The sequence below is a fragment of the Halichoerus grypus genome, chromosome 6, assembly GCF_964656455.1.
Source record: "Halichoerus grypus chromosome 6, mHalGry1.hap1.1, whole genome shotgun sequence".
In the NCBI taxonomy this organism is placed as follows: Eukaryota; Metazoa; Chordata; class Mammalia; order Carnivora; family Phocidae; genus Halichoerus; species Halichoerus grypus.
Genome location: NC_135717.1, coordinates 81,101,707 through 81,119,102, shown reverse-complemented (window position 1 = coordinate 81,119,102; position 17,396 = coordinate 81,101,707). Strand labels below are relative to the sequence as shown.

At 38.0% G+C, this 17,396-nt stretch overlaps 1 protein-coding gene across 1 annotated transcript in view; it reads right to left on the bottom strand.

The window, feature by feature from the left end:
* Positions 1-17,396, bottom strand: part of GALNT8 (polypeptide N-acetylgalactosaminyltransferase 8) — a 50,979-nt gene that overhangs the window by 10,090 nt on the left and 23,493 nt on the right. Inside the window, 6 exon segments of the mRNA XM_078074149.1 lie at positions 118-303; positions 4,707-4,821; positions 5,312-5,509; positions 6,253-6,436; positions 11,250-11,297; positions 11,300-11,415. Coding sequence (XP_077930275.1) covers positions 118-303; positions 4,707-4,821; positions 5,312-5,509; positions 6,253-6,436; positions 11,250-11,297; positions 11,300-11,415 — 847 coding nt within the window.

The window sequence follows — 17,396 nt, the reverse complement described above, 5'->3', positions numbered from 1 at the left end:
TTATGCTAATTTTTTAGGGCAGGGATGGCACTTTCACTCTATCTCTCCCATTTCCTACACTTATCACCCCCTCCTCCTCCTTCGTTCTTCCCTGCTTCTGTTCAATCCATGACAAACCTGGAGAGGTATGTTCCAAGCCAAATAGACCATGTGTTTGTACTCATCCATCCAGATTTCAGCCACTCGCAGAGCATTACGCTTCAAGGCAAGACTCAGATCCAAGGCATAGGGCTTGTGGTGTCTCTCTAGGTGAGAAATCCGGGAGCAGGGTAAGATCTCGATTCTCCCTCCACATTGCCACACCTGTAAAAGAAGAAAAGAAAGTCACCTGGGCAGGCTAGGCCCATGACCAAGAAGCAGCATAGCTTGTAGACTCACAGAGAACACATTTTGGAATCATTTTTAAAGAATGTAAATTCAGTTCTCTCACTCCTATCTCAATGTGGCCTCTCAACCTACCTACCTAAAACAACCTTCATTAGAAATCTACCAAAATTCTTCTCTCCCATTGTTCAGACAGCTCCAAAAATCCTACATCCCTCAGGAAATCTTCCTGAACAGACCAAAGGAATGGCTGCCTTGGCTCTATTATCCCCAAGAAAGTGCCAGAGTCCTAAGAGGTACCACACTCTTTGAGCCAATCTCACTGGACGTCACTTCCCAAGACCCACTCTGTCCTGCATGCTAGATATAAAGCAATGTGGTGGACAGACTCTCAGGGGCTCCCATGATCCCTGCCTCCTAGTGTTCATACCCTTCTCTAATCCCTTCCCTTTGAGTGTGGGCTTGTGATCTCCTTCTATCCAATAGAATATGGCAAAGGTGACAGGATGTACATGATTGCATGTATGTGATTACACTATATAAGATTGCAGCGTCCATCTGGTTAGGAGACGTGCTGTCATGTTGGCTTTGAAGTAGCAAGCCACCATGTTGTGAGCCACCATGATAAAGAGGCCACAGGGCAAGAAACTAAGGGTGGCTTCCAACTGATAGCCAGCAAAAAACTGAATGCTCTCTCAGTCTAGAGGGCTTCAAGGAACTGAGTGCTGCCAACAATCCCATGAGCTTGGAAGCAGATCTTTCCCTAGTCAATCCTCAATGGCCAACGCTTTGACTGCCCTGGCCAACACCTTGACTGCAGCTTTTCAGATGACCCTGCTAAGCCATGCATGGACTCTTAATCCACAGAAACAGTGAGATGGTAAATGCACTTTGCTTTGAATCACCAACTTTGTGATAATCCTGCTACACAGCAATAGATAACTAATACAAGTAATTTTTGACTAAGAGATATCATGACTTATGATATAATGATATAATTATAAATACTCTTCTTTGCCATCCTGATGGGTACAAACTTAATTTTCAGGCCACATATTCTAATATTTGGCTTAAAAATATGATCTTCATCCAGATAGATGATAGAATTATTTAATGATATTAGATTGATATAATGGCTCCAGTGTCTTCTCCTCATGGTTTCCCAAGAAAAGTGCAGTTTCTGGGAGTTAATTGGCCTATCTAGCAGTGGTTAGAAACCTACTACATTCATGCCCAAGGGAGCCTCTGAGATAAGAGTGAGGAACTTAGGTCCTGCTGGTTCAGTTAACCACCTGAAGGGTCAGTCCCCTTACCTGACTTTCAAAATTTTTTTATCCCTTCTTCTACTTCTGAATCCACAGATTCTTCTCCCTCATCCCCCAAAACCCAGAATAGCACAATGACAAAAAGTCATGCTTTGAAGTCAGACTGACCTGTGTTCAAATCCCGATTCTATCACTGCATACCTGGCAACTAGAAGCAAAACACTCCCCCTTCTGAGTCTCAGGTGGCTCATCCACAAAGGGCATAAAGCTCTCAGGAGGAATAAATGGCATAACAAGTATCCATAAATGTCTATGATTTTTAACTTGAAACAGATCTTTTCTTCCATTATCTTCCTGAATTTCTCTTCATTAGTTTCCAGAATCATGTGGAGGTTAAAACTCATGTGCTTTCAGATTTTAGTTTCTGAAACCAAACATCTAAAATTTCAAATACAAATTTATTTCAATTTTTTTAGTTGCTGGTAGTTTCCAATCCACAGGAATTCAGAGGAGAAAAAAATTTTAGCACAAAAAAAACTTAAATTCAAGTGAAAAGATAAAAGTGATGATTGCCATTTATGAAGTAATGTTAACTATTATCCTTGACCAACAGTTTTCAAATTTTACTCTTTCAATTTATTCCCACTTGCCAAACATTCCTCCATTCTCATTCTGTGTGTGTGTGTGTGTGTGTGTGTAACACACAGAGAGAGATGTAAAACTTCTACTTATAATAACAATGACTTGCTCTGTGGCAAATGTTACCCTAATGTTTTTCATGAATTTAATCCTTAACATGTAGGTATTATTATTATCCTCATTTAAGTAAGTTGCCCACATTTACCAGCAGGTAAATGACAGAACTGGATTCTGAACCCAGGCAGTGAGCCTATTAAGCTCTGACAAGGGGTCAGGAATACACAAGGTGCCTGATAAATGCTGGTTTTCCTTTCTTGAGCATCAACCCCAACAGTCCATCTCCATTTATACACTTCCATGTGCACTATCACTGCCATGCCTCTAGATGTCAGAACAAAACATTCCATGCAGTTCTAACGTTCCCCATGATCTGTCACTGGAGAAAGACAGATCTTAACAAGTGCTGGAAGGTTTTAAAAGGCAAATAGTCACACACACAAACTAAGGAAACTAGATATGGGTAGAACTGTTTTATCCAAGAAGAAGAAAAGAATGGCCTTTCCCTGACACTCCCTACATTTCCAGCAAAATCTATCAAAAAAGCACAAAATATTAAAAGAAAGAGAATTTCTTGTGGAAACTAAAATATCAGAGTTCAATATGGGATGGTGAGGGGAATGGAAACAGACAAGAAGCAGAAGAAGAAGAAAGCAAAGAAAAGCATGGGGAACTCAGAAATGGTAAGAAGGGCTTGGGGTCCTAAGTTGGAGAATTGGAGTTCCAAATTCATGGAAGCTATGGTAGATAGGAAAACCTCAGCCATAATGTAACTAAGGTCATCTTAGGACTTTGCTAAGTACCATGCATAAAATAATTATTTCTACATTTCTGTTTTGTGCTAGAGACTAATTGTACACTCAATGTCTATTTCCCTCTACAACTGTAGTTGTAGAAGGAATAAGTGCACACATAGCAACTAGCTGAAATCTACATTTCCCAGACTTTTTCGCTCACCAGTGGCCATATGACCAGCAGGGGCCAATGGGATTTGAGGGAAATAACATATACAACTTTCAGGTAGTGCCCTTAAAAAGAAAACATGCTCTGTCTTTCCCCCCTTTTCTCTTCCTACTGAGTAGAATACAGGTGTGGTGTTGAGTGTAGCAGAACCACAAGATGGGTTTTGGTTCCCATCACCCTGAAGCTGCCATCTTAATCCTGAACTGCTTATGTTCAAACTGTTCTGGGAAAAAGAAATCAATCTCTATCTTGTTTAAACCTGTTATTTTAGCCTCTCTCACAGTAGTCAAACAAGGATTCAATTAATATCTTTATAAATCATTTAAAAATATTTATTACATTTTAACAGTGCCATTATCCTTATGAGGTAGATGAAACAAGGATGTTTCTCTTCATTTCGTAAAAGGGAAAACTGGTCAAGACAAACATGCAAAGCAGTAGTTTTCTCTGCCCAACAATTACTGTGGCTTACAGTATAACCCAGATAGGGACTCAAAGTGTATTTGTTAACACATAAATGTGAGGTCCTGGTTAGGTCTTCATTGGGTATAATATGTAGTTCTAGGGTCATCAGTTCCAAGTAAAAAGAAATTGAAAGTTGTAGATCTAAATAAGCTTTAGAAAATATCATATGCTTCCAGACACTGTAATGGACTAGAGATCACCTGGTCTCAGGCACAGAATTTCAGGGCTTGGGGGGAAAAAAAAAGCCATTTTATAGAACCTCAGTCCACAGTGAGTTAGCAGAGTCAGGATTAGGAGCCAAGTTCAGCATTTTTTTACAATGCCATCCTGACATCCTTATCATTATTATTTTATCATTAACTATTTATGAGCATAAGTCACATGTCACTCAGCATGCTAGGTGCTCAATGTAGTAGGTATGGCTTAGAGAGCTTCTATCTGCCCAAGATAACACAGACTTTCAAGTGGTAGAGTAGGATTTGGACTTAAGTCTGTCTGTTTCCAATACTCATGTAATTCTCACTAACATAAGTTAGTGCCTTTTTTAAAGTTCAGCCTTAGGCTGGAAGATAAAAGAAAGGTAAATTAATAAGAAAAATCACAAACCCAAGGGGCAAGGCCTTTTAACAAAGGATTGTGGATTATACAGAAGCTGCAAAAGGAATACTACAGGAGGGATATTTTATGCATGAGATCTAGGAGATGCTTGGAAAAATGCTTGGAATGCTTATTTCCCTTAAGGTAAATAAGAATACCATCTGCTGAGCCTCAATTATACCTCTTTCCATCCATATCTCCCAGATTATACAAACCTATACTAGAAAGTTCCACTCCAGAAGTTTTACTGCCTTTCCTAGTGACTCAGGAACATGATAATTTGTCCATCTCTTGAGCCAATGACATTCAGCCTTGTTCCAGAATTCCAAAGACCATACTACTCTCCAATTATTTCCCCCTCTGCTTTTTCTCATAATGAGAAGAAAACGTACCCACCCTCAAGCTAAGCTCCACGTTCTCTCCTCCATAGACCAGCATCCCACCATCCAGAGATCCAATCTCTTCCAAAAAGATCCTGTTGGCAGCCAGGATGCCCATGATGGAAGGACTCCTATAGAACACATAGTAAAGTTACTAACCTCTTGATGAGAGAAATGGGTCAGGATGGTGGTGAGGGGTAGGAAGCCAATGATGATTTGGCTTTCAAAGGTCTACTCAAGCCTCTTCTTATCCTGAAGGTTTTCTCTAAACCCTCAGGCTGAACTAAGTACATGTAGCCTTCTTTCACCCTCATCCTGCCATAGTCCTTCTCATATTATAATGAAATTATACCTTTTTCATCTTCATATCCCTACTTCATAGCCTGAAAATTCTTAAAATGTCTCAAATATTTTTTAAAAACATTATATACTTTGGTTTTTGTTTGAAAGCCCTTAGATAGTCTAAAGTGCCTATAATTTTTTCTCTATCCTCTGTCCTTCACCCCATCTCCTCCATTTCTCCCACCCACTCCCATCAGTACCATAAAAGATAAACAAAACCCACACCACCCATTCCTGATTTCCCATGTTCTAATCAAATTCCCTAAATCTCAGACTTACTTCACTGGAGCGGTGGCATCATGCAGATCAAACCAGGCCTTTGGCAGTGGATCATAGCAGCACCATAGTTCCCAGTTAAAGCCATCAACTGCCAATGCATACTTTTCCAGTTCAAAGGTGTCAAAATGAATATTGTCAAACACAGGAGACACAATTACAGTGGGGTCTTCCTGAATCCGAGACAAAATGGGCTCTGCCCTAGAAGAAGAGTGTGTAACAAATCCAGGTTGGATACGAAAGTAAGAAGAAGCAAGCAAACAAAACCTCTTCAAGCACTTTGCCCTGACATTGAGCACCTTTTTCATTTATGCTGTGCTGAGCTCTGAGTAGGATACTCCAGAATGCAAAGACTCGCAGTTTTCAGGATATGAAAAGAACAGATATGTCAAGAACAGATTTGGAATTAGTACCCAAATACCACTCTCAAGTCATTATGAACAGGACTATTTGTATTCTGCCTAAATTTACATTAACTCTTTGAGTCTCCCTGTTTCCAAAATGATGTCTCTTTACTATTTGATTCTCCAAAGAACACACCTTTCTTTGCATCATGTAATTTCAGGGCTGAGAAAAACCTTAGGAATCATCAAAAGACAATTTCCTCATTTTATAGTTAAGGACATAAATGTCTAGTTAAATGTGACTTATTCAAAGTCACAAAGTTGTTTGGGAAAGTCAGGGTCAGAATCCAGTTGTCAACACTCCAAGCCCATTGTTTTTTGTTTTTGTTCTGGTTGTTGTTTTTTCCTAACACTAAACTATTACTTCTTTAGTAGTTTAGTGTTACGAATCCCTGAGTAAAACACCCTGTCTTTGGATCTTTTCTTTGTTCAAGGTCTGGTGCCATCTTTCCCTATTTCCATAATATCCTGTCTTGTATGTAGTACATTTTCAGTATCTCCTTTCTCCCCTTTCTTAGAAGAAACTTCCTGGAGCCTCACCACCCAATGTTCACTTCAACATGAGCATCAGAGATGGCAATCACATCAGCTGTGGCCACTTTCCTGCCAGTGTTGCGTGCTTGAGCAAGACATTTTCTCTTCATATGCCGTATTATTTTTAGTAGTCCTGGATACTTCCGGTTGTAAAGTTTAATCTTCTCATCCAAGTATGCCTTTAGTTCTCCTGCCAACCAAATGCACACCTATAGAAATTCTGAGTGCAATAATCAATGTGGTGTAGAAATTTCATACTATTATATAGTAGTGGTTGGACTACCTCCAGTTTAGATTGAGCAATTCTACCATCTTGACTGAGAAATAAGTAGTGTTTCCCCTGCACCTACTTCTCTCCATTCTATCCTCAGGCTTAATGCTCCATTCCTAATCTCATTTCCCTTGAAGTTTAACTAACTTAGAATAATCATACTGCTTACCATGTAACAAGGATTGTTATATAAGCTTTATGTGTATTGAGAATTCTCACAAGAATGAGTAGATAGACCTGACCTAGCTAAGGTAGAGATGCTGATGAACAGACATTGTGGAGACAGCCTGGAATGTCTTCCCCGTGGCTAAACTCTCAAGATTTTCTGGAGAATCCATAAACAACTGAAACTGTTTTGTCTTATTTTACGTATTTCTACTTGGCCTACTCAAGGACCAGTTTTGGACAGAATGCCCAGGCTAATCACTTTTCCAGCTTCTAGCTAATGAATTTGTCCCCTAAATTATGCAAACAGGATTCACTATTCCCAGATTGTTTACATTTTTTTTCTTCCCTCTTTCCCCTGTCTTTTATAAAGGCTGTCTATAAATTTGTTCTTTGACTCAGCCTACCAGTTGACTTCCTCATATGTATGAGAAAAACTTGCATGCAAATCACTAAGCAGTGTTTAAAATATCTAACCAAGTGACTGAGTTTTCCATTGATAACATTAATTTATTTAAATTTCAAATTATCCTATAAGGTAGGTATTTCAGTATCCTCACTTTACAGACAAAAAAAAAAAAAAACTGAGGCACAGAGAGATTAAGAAACTTCTCCAAGTTACACATCCAATAAGTGGCATACCCTGGATGTGAGCCCATGTTGTGTCTAACCACCATGCCATGCTGCCTCAAGAACTGTGTGTGTACTTGGTTGGATTTATCATGATCTCTCTCTATCCCTCTCTTCCCGGGGCCCAGAGATGAAATTCTTGCTGATTCCTCTCTCAGAAGAAGAGTAGATTTGTGAGCGCTAGAATGACCAAGATCTGGAAGCAATACCTACATGACTGTGGCACAAAAATTTGCCCTATGTTAGAACTTTCCCAGCTGCACTCCAGGAAGACTGACTCAGTAACTGAAGGTTTTAAAGAGAGCCAGTGGATCTGAAGGCTTTTTGCTCCAACTGTGAGAAACCAAGCTGGAAAGTCCCTACACTTACCCAGTCACTACTTTCAGGAAGCAATCAGAAGGAGTTGCCGTGTTTTTTTCTTCTTCTGCCACCATGGTGCCCCTGAAAAGGCTTGTGGCAAAGTGAGGGGAAGGAGCAGGTTCCGAATTTCACCCTTGATGGCACCCACCTTGTAGAAGAATCATGGATTCTGCCTATTTTTTTAGCAATTTCTTCAAGAAAAAAATCAAAGTGAATGGAAAACCTGGGAATCCTGGTAGAGGTGTTATAATCATTGAAAGGAGCAAGAGCAGGATTACCATAACTTCTGAGGTACCTTTTCCTAAAAGGCATTAGAAAAATCTCACCAAGAAATATGAAGAATATTCTGTGTGGTTGGTTGTACATAGTTGTTAACAGCATAATTAGGAATTACATTACTTCCAGATTAACCGGGATAAAGAAGAGAATTAAAGATGAGGATTAAAAATCATTTATCTTGAGTATTCTGTATGAGTTCTTAAATAAACTGTGTGAACCAAAATGGTGGGAAAAAAAGAAAAAAGGAAAAAAGAGAAAAAAGAGTTTGCCATAGACCCCAGATATCTAGTGTGTAATTCAACCTCCCTCACTATCTATTTCTGTGTCACTTCCCATTTGGGGATCTCTGTTTCCTCGACTTAGAAAGAAAGGCTGAATAATATGCCAAGATCCTTCCAATTCCAAAATTTTATGATTTGTAGATTCTGAGTCATCCTCTCAGAAATAATGCCTACAGTCCAGCACAAGAATTAAAGACCCTTCAATGGATCTTCTAAAGTAAACTTATGCTCCCTTCTCAGCCTTGCTCTCCCACTGGTCCTCTTTGCCCCCAAACTCTTTATTCCAGGATGCTCAGCTCAGGGTGCTTCTGGCCTCTGCAGATTTGCTCATATCATTCTTTTCATCACTCTCTATCCCCCACACCCACATACACACACCCAGTCTTCCATTGTTTTCTTTGCTTTTCTAAATCCTACCAAATTTTCAAGTCCCAATCCAAGTCCTCCTCCTCCAGGAAGCCTCTTTAGTTCATCCCAGCCATTTCTCCAGGCTTTCTTGCACTCACTGACAGCTCACTCAATTTGACACACCATTCTTCATATATTGAAATATCTTTCCATAGGTATGTCTTGCCTCATAAATTAATATGGGAACTTCTTGAAATCTTCCTTGCATAGTGCTTGTTTTTTGGTACAAAATAAATAGTTGTTAGTTATAAAATTTGCCTAAAATTGGAGCGAATATGTAGAATCCCACATATATTAATACAATTTCTGAAATAGTTGGATTAGCTCTACTGACACTCGAAACATTTGACCTGATACAAATGAAGCTTCATATCTAGGGGGGAAAAGTACAGGGACATAATCAAGTTATGGCATTTCAACAGTACTAAAAATGATACTGAGGTAAACAAGGAGTAATAACATTAGTTAACATTTATTGGGAGCAAGTCCTGTGTTGAGGACTTCACATGTCTTATTTAATCCTCAAAATTGTCCTATCAGGTAAACACTATTATTTCCCCCATATTACAGGTGAGGAAGTGGAGACATGGAGTAGTTCAATTACTTGCCCCACGAAGTCAAATGAATAGTAAGTTTCTCTTGTGGCATATGTGGTAGACTTCCATTTATTTTCCTCAATTTAACACAAAACAGATTTTTAAGTTCTGTTCAGTGTAGGACCAATCTAGTTGATATTTTATGGTTAATGAGAGAGAAGTTAATCCCTGTCCCAGGGACACCAGTCAAAGAAGGACTAACAGTCCCCTCTTCTTTGCCAATTCACACATTATCTCTATGAAAAGCATAATGGGTTCCTGACCAAAGTGAGAGAGATGTATTATATGATAAGGGAATGGTTTGGAACGATCCAGAGTTTTGCTTGACTTCTCTTTATGTGTCTACCTACATTTGTAATCTTGTATCTTTTGATTTCATTGTTCCATAGGTAGAAATCTTGAATTAATTCTTATCTACTCTTCATGGAATGTGGAATTAAAGAGCCATTGAGTTTTTTTTCCACAGGAAATGATATCTTCAGGGGTCCCCCAGCTCAGTCCTTACATTTGCCCCATGAAAAAGTTGAGTCTCAGACAGGTGAGACGGCTTGCCTCAGATCATCTCACAGAGACAGGGAGTGGAGCCAGGGTGTGTCCAGATGTCGAGGACAGAGGTCTTTCTAATCAAGTTCTTATTTCCTACTCAAAAGCTAGGTGTGCCTGCCCAGAAAGGAATGAAGTCAGCCATTTTCTTTTCTTTGGTTTTCAATGGAATTCTGCTTAAGAACTGTACCTTCTTATTTTTTTGTGCATTTATATTGAAATGACAAGAAAGGAAGGTATTTAAAACATGAAAAGGAGTATTTTTAGTGTCTGGAAATCCAAAAAGGAAAGTTTAGAGGTCATCTGCCTCTTCCTCTTAGGTCAAACTGCCCCTAATTTGATAATAAATAAATAAATAAATAAATAAATAAATATATATATATATATATATATATATATAAAACCGCCCCTAATTTGAATCTGCAATAAGTACCTGTCTCGTACTTAAAGATCCCCCAGAGAAGGAACAAATTCTGCCTCCCATGAGCAGCCACTCCATAGTCCTTACTCTCAGAAATTTCTTCCTTATTGCTAGCGCAAATCTGTGACTTTGTTCTAGTTCTTCAAAATTTAAAAAACTAAGAGCTAACACTGGCTGAGAGGTTACTATGTGCTAAATACTGTTCATCACCTACGTATTATATCAGTGAACATAGTGGCTAGAGATAGGGCTCTGGACTCTGCAAATCTCAATTTTGTCACTTACCAGCATTGCAATATTTAGCAAAATTCCTTAACCAGACTATGCCTTAGGTTTTTGCAGCTGTAAAATGGCCAAAACAGTGGTTCCTCCTCATAGGTTATTGTAATGATTAAAATAGTTAACATACATAAGGTGCTTGGAACAATGTTAGCTGCCATGATTATCTCATGTAACTCTCCTTGCAGTTTATGAGATAGTTATTATTACCAACATTCATGTTTTGCCCACTATCTCCCAATTCTTCATGTCCCCCCTGGGTGAACTAGATAGGGATGGGGAGGGGGCATGCTATGAGCAAGAAACATTGCCACTGTGAAGAGTCTCAGCATCCAAAGCTCCATTTTCTCTGGGTTTAATTACACAGGAAGATTGCTTTTCCTCATAGGGAACAGTTCTGAATCCCTTCTTGGTATCTGAGGTCTAATTTTGAACTCCAGTTTACTCCCTCAGGTCTCCATCATGGTGCATAGAAAGGCTTCAGAGTCACTCAGTCCTGGACTTGAGTCAGCTCCACCATTAACTCACTATGCAATTTGGGCACATTATGTGATCTATCTCTCTGTGTCCTAGCTTCCCCATCTATGTAATCAAGATGATGATCCTCTGCCTTGACTTTGTGAAGATTAATGTGTCCAGCACATACGACCTCAATAAATGATCCCTTTCTCTTCACTATATGAGGAGCCTAAAGTGTCCTAAACTCTAAGATAAAACTCTTTTCCAGCTCAGCAGTCAATAAACTATTATTCTTTGATCAAGTTGCTCACCATTTGAGCTAAAATCATCCACCAAGATGATCTCCTTTAACAAATGAGGGGGGTGCGATTGATGACACTAGTGATGGCCCGTTGTATAATGGACAGAGCTTCATTCATGAATATGAGAATGACACCAAGGGATGGGAGTTGTGAAGGATATGTCTTCTGAAGACACCTATAAGAAACCATTTTAAATAACCATATTACTTTTTAAAAACTTTTTAAAAATTACTTAAACATTACTATCCAATCTACCCCTTCACTATATATGATGCTTTAATATATTAATCGGCTCACCAACCCCCAAACTCATTAGGAAGGGAAACTCTAAGGTGATTGTCACTGCAGCAAGATCTTATATTTGCTTAACTAAAATTTTCCTGTTATGAGGATAAAATCCTTGTCTTTCATACTAATCTTCAGTAGATGGATCAACTTGAACATCCAACATTCCCCCAAAAGGAATCCTTATCCCTCCCCCATCTCTAAATTTGCTTTCTTGCCAGAAGTCTTCTGTCATTGCCACCACCTTTTCCCCATATTCTCAGGCTGTCAGTCATTTCTGACACAAACCTCTACTTCACCACTGTAGAGAAGTGGGGAACTGTTCAAAGAATTATGCTTGACACATTTTTTTAATTTCATAGTTTTCATAGTTTACATTATTAAATGCTTACCATATGCCAGGAACTAGCTTATTCTTTACTTTTAACATCTTTATTAAGATATACTTAATATATGATAAAAATTCACCTATTTAAAAGTATACAAGTGTTTTTTATAACATTCACAGAGTTGAGCAACAATTACCACTGTCAAATTTTAGAACATTTTCATCACACTAAAAAGAAACCCCATACCTATTACCAGTCCATTTCTCCCCAACCCATTCCACCCCCACTCCCTTCAGCCAAAGGCAACTAATCTACTTTCTATCTCTATAGAATTGTCTATTCTGGCTTTTCATATAAATGGAAACATATAATATGTGGTTTTCTATGACTAGCTTCTTTCACTTAGCATAATGTTTTTAAGGTTCATCCACATTGTGGCATGCATCAGACCTTCATTCCTTTTTACTGTCAAACAGTATTCCATTGCATGGATACACCACATGTTTATCCATTCATCAGTTGTTGGACATTTAAAATATTTTCCATTTTTTGGCTGTTGCTAATGCCACTGTGAACATTCTTGAACAAGTTTTGTGCTGGCATATATTTTCATTTCACTTATATATACACCTAAGAGTGCAATTGCTAAGTCATAGGACAACTCTGTTTAACAATTTGATGAGCTGCTGTAGTGTTTTCCAAACCATTTTACATTACCACCAGTAATGAACGAGGGTTCTAATTTCTCCACATCCTGCACAACAGTTGTCATTATCTGTCATTTTGATGATAGTTATCCCAGTGGGTGTGAAGTATTACCTCCCTATGACTTTGATTTCCATTTCCCTAATAAGTAATGATGTTTAGCATCTTTTTTTTCTTTTATTAACTTATTTTATTTAAATTCCATTAGTTAATATATAGTTACTATATCATTAGTTTCAGATGTGCTTGTTAGCCATGTGTGTATCTTTTTTGGAACATTGTCTAAGTCCTTTGTTTATTTTTAATTTAGTTATTTGTCTTTTTATTATTGAGTTATAAGAGCTACTAATGTATTCTAGATTCAAGCACTTTATCAGATATATGGTTTGCAAGTATTTTCTCCCACACTATGAGCTGTTTTTAACCTTCTTGATGATATTATTTGCAGCAAAAATTTTTCAGTTTTGATGAAGTCCAGCTTTTCAATCATTTATCACTTATGCTTTTGGTGTCATATCTAAAAACCATTGACTAACCCATGATCTCTGAGATTTAACCTTGTGTTTTCTCTTAAGAGCTTTAGTTTTATTTACATCTATGATCATTTGAGTTAATATTTATGTATGGTATGATATAAGGACCTAGTTTCATCTGTTTGCATATAAATAACCAGTTGTCCCAGTGCCATCTGTTGAAGAGATAATTCTTACCCCCATTCAGTTGTCTTAGCACCTGTAAAGAGGAAAAACTCTCCTGTGTATCTCTTTCTCTCTACTCACAGCACTACTCATAATGAAAACTTTGATGACTGGATAGTGGGTTTTTTTCCTCACATCAAATAATTCTGTGACACCAGCTGCGTGTCCTATAATTTAATTGCATTCTGATACTACCTACCTGAAGTTAACATCAGATCACACAGGTTAAGAGTTCCCACCCACAAGACTGGCACACACACACACACACACACACACACATACCACTCTGGAGGCCAATCACAAGTTTAGGTTGTTATTGGTGCTTCTGACCCACTAGCTATAGATCAGAAGTTTCCAAGACCCCCTCCTTGGGTTAGATTAATTTGCTAGAGCAGCTCACAGAAGTCAGGAAACCAGTTTACTTATTAGATTACCAGTTTATTACAAAAGATACTAAAAGATATGAATGAACTGCCATGTGAAGAGATACAAAGGCCAGGGTTCTGAAGGGTCCAGAGCACAGGAGCTTCTGTCCCAGTGGAGTTTGGGGTGCAGCACAGCCTTGGCATGCTTCATGCTTTAATAGGCATAATTGATAAGATCATTGCCTGTTAGTGGTCAAGTCTATCTCCATCCTCCCTCCCCTGTCAGAAGATATAGGAGGAGCTGAATATCCCAACCTTATAATTATAGGGTTCATTACTATGGCAACCAGCTCACAGTCTTAGAGGCTTTCTAAGAGTCACCTCATTAATTCAGGGCTGAAAGGAGCTTGTTAAGGATACCAAAAGACACTTTCATCTCTCTTATCTCTTAGGAAATTACAAGGATTTTAGATACTCTATGTCAGGAACAGGGGTGAAGACCAAATATATATTTCTTAGTATAAATCACAGTATCATGGCACCCTTGTCAAGAATCAATTGACCATTAACGTAAGAGTTTATTTCTTGGTACCAATTCTATACCACTGATTTCTATGTCTATCCTTAACCAGTTAAACCTTGTCTTGATTATTGTAGTTTTGCAGTAAGTTTTGAAATAGAGAAAATGTGAGTCCTGTAACTTTATTCTTCTTTTCTCTATTCTTTATTCCTTTTCAAGGTGTTTTGGCTATTTGGGATCATTTGTGTTTTCATTTTAATTTTGGGATCAACATGTCAATTTCTACCCAAAATCCAGTTGTAGATCAACCTGGACACTGTTGCTATTTTAACAAAATAACATGTTATTTTAACAAAATAAATGTTCCAACAATGAATATGGGATGTTTTCCATTTATTTAAATCTTTAATTTCTTAACTAATGTCTTGTAGTTTTGCATCTACAAGCTTGCACTTCTTTGTGAAATTTATTCCCAAGTATTTTTTGATGCTAAGTGACACTTTTTTCTTAATTTTATTTTTGAATTGTTCATTACAAATCTGTAGAAACATGATAAATTTTATGTATTGATCTTGCATCCTGCAACCTTCCTGTATTCATTTATTAATTCTAATAGTTTTTAATGGATTTTTATGATTTCCTATATAAGATCATGTCATCTGTGAATAGAAACAGTTTTACTTCTTCCATTCCAAGATGGATGCTTTTTATTTCTCTTTCTTGCCTGACTAAAATCTTGAATACAAGTGTTGATGTCAGACATACTTGTTTAGTTTCATCATATAGGGAAAGCTTTCAGTCTTTCACCATTAGGAATGATATGGGCTTTTTATAGATGCCCTTTGCTAGGTTGAGGAAGTTCCCATCTATTCCTTGCTTGTTGAGTGTTTTTAATCATAAAAAGGTTGGATTTTGTCAAGTGCTTTTTTTCTGTGTCTATTGACATTATAGTGTGGCTTTTGTCCTTTATTCTATCAATATGATGTATTACATTGATTGCTTTTCAGAGTTTGAATCAATTTTATATTGTTGGCTTAAATCTCAACTTGGTTTTGGTGTGTAATCCTGTTTCTATTCTGTTAGATTCAGTTAGTATTTTGCTGAGGATTTTGACATCTATAGTCATATGGGATGCGGCTCTGCAGTTTTCTTTTCTTGCAATGTATTTATCTGACTTTGGTATCAGGGTAATACTGACCTCATATAACGAGTTGTGGAGTATTCCCTTCTCTTCTATTGTTAGGAAGAGTTTAAGGAGTTGAAGCTAATTCTTGTTTAAACTTTGGTAGAATTCACCAGTGGAGCTGTCTGGACCTGAGTAGTATTTAAGTTACTAATGTGTTCAGCAACCTGGGTGCTCTCCAAATTCCATACTATTGAGATTTTATGGAGGCTTCTCCACATATGCATGATCGAATATTAATTCTATTTTCAATCCCTCTCCTTCTCTGAGGGATAGGGATGGGGCTGAAAATTCCAAGCTCCTTATCATGGTAGATATTTCTGATAACCAGCCCCCAGCCAGGGTCCACTCAGAGTCACCTCATTAGAACAAAAAATACTCATAGTGTTCTCATCATTTAGGAAGTCACAAGGATTTTAGCTCTGTGTCAGGAAGAGGGGACAGAGACAAATATATTTTTTCTATTATTTCACAACAGTATTATTATGAGGGTAAAATGCAATAATGCGCAAAAATGCTCAGAACAAAAGAAGTGCTCATTTAATGTTAGCTGCTACTATTACTACTTTGGTGATTATTGCTGTTCTTGTTCTTACATTTATTACTTGAACAGCGGCACCAGTCACTGAACTAGGAACAATGAGAGGAGAAAAAGAAACTGATACATTTTGGTTTGGCCATGTTGAGTAGGAAGCACCTGTGAGTCACACCATGGAATTCCCCAGCAGGTCATTGCATATATGGTCCCAGGGTCACAGCTGAGCAATCTGGATTGGAGACAAGTGAATTTAGGAGTCATCACCCTGTAAGTGGTGGTTGAATTCGTAAGAGTTGGATAAAATCACTCAAGTTACATGCAGAAAAGAGCCTTAAGCTAAAGCCTGAGGGTCATCAATATTTAAAGCAGAGGCAAAGGAGTGTGACAGATGAACCTTAAATTCTTTCAAGCTCAGGGGCAGTTCTTAATATCTAGTACAGACTGATTATATAATAAATATGTATTTAATCAAGAGTAAGAGTTGGTAATTAAGTTAAATTGAAACCTGATTAAAACTTTGTTCAGCTTCTCTTCCCTCTAATCCACATAATCCAATCAACCACCTTTAAATTTTCTTTTTTCCACTCAGTCTCCCATGCTTCCTTTTGAGTACTGTCTTGGCTATGTTCTAAATGTTTTCCCAACACTTCTTTTATCCACACCCCACATTCTCTTCCCAACCTTATATCAAGGGAAGCAAGAAATGTGGCTCCTGCAGTTCCAAAAAGAATGATCTCTCCTTCCTCCTTGCTCCCCAACACCTGACCTAGAATGGTTAGACCAGCTCTGTCCAACAGAATTTCCTGCAATGATGGAAATGTTCTAAATCTGTGCTGCCCATTATGATAGCCACTAGTCATGTGTGGCTATCGAGCACTTATAATGTCACTATATAACAAAAAAAACCTAAATTTTTTATTTAATTCAATTTTAATTAATTTAATTTTAAATAGTCCCATGTGACTACTGGCTACCATATTAGGTAGTGCAGCAGAAGATCCTAAAAAATATTTATTAGTTGGATGACAGTTACAGGAACTGATCTTTGGCAAATCCTTCCAATATAAAACCACAGTCCACCCCACTTCCCCCTAACAACAGGAAGGCGCAATGGGAGAAGAGAAAAGGTAGCTTCTAGGTGTTAGAGCTAGAAAGATAAACTTTATGTATATCATAACTTTACCTGAAACTACCATTGTGCATAACAAATAAACTGATATGTACACATGGAAACAGACTTTAAACAATTGCAAAATATATTCTTACATTGGGATTCCCTAAAACAAGTTACACCTGCAGCAAGGCCAGCTTCCTGGGTGTGCAACCTATGCAGTCACACAGGTCCCCACACTTAGTGACTTAACTTGGCTTAATACCTTCCTAACACCATCTTGAAATTCTAAATAGTTTTTGAACAAAAGGCCCCACATTTTCATTTTGCACTGGGCCCTGCAAATTTTGTAGCTGGTCCTGGCCACAGCATTTTGGTAAATTCCCTATTAAAGATTAACAATTGGGGGTGCCTGGGTGGCT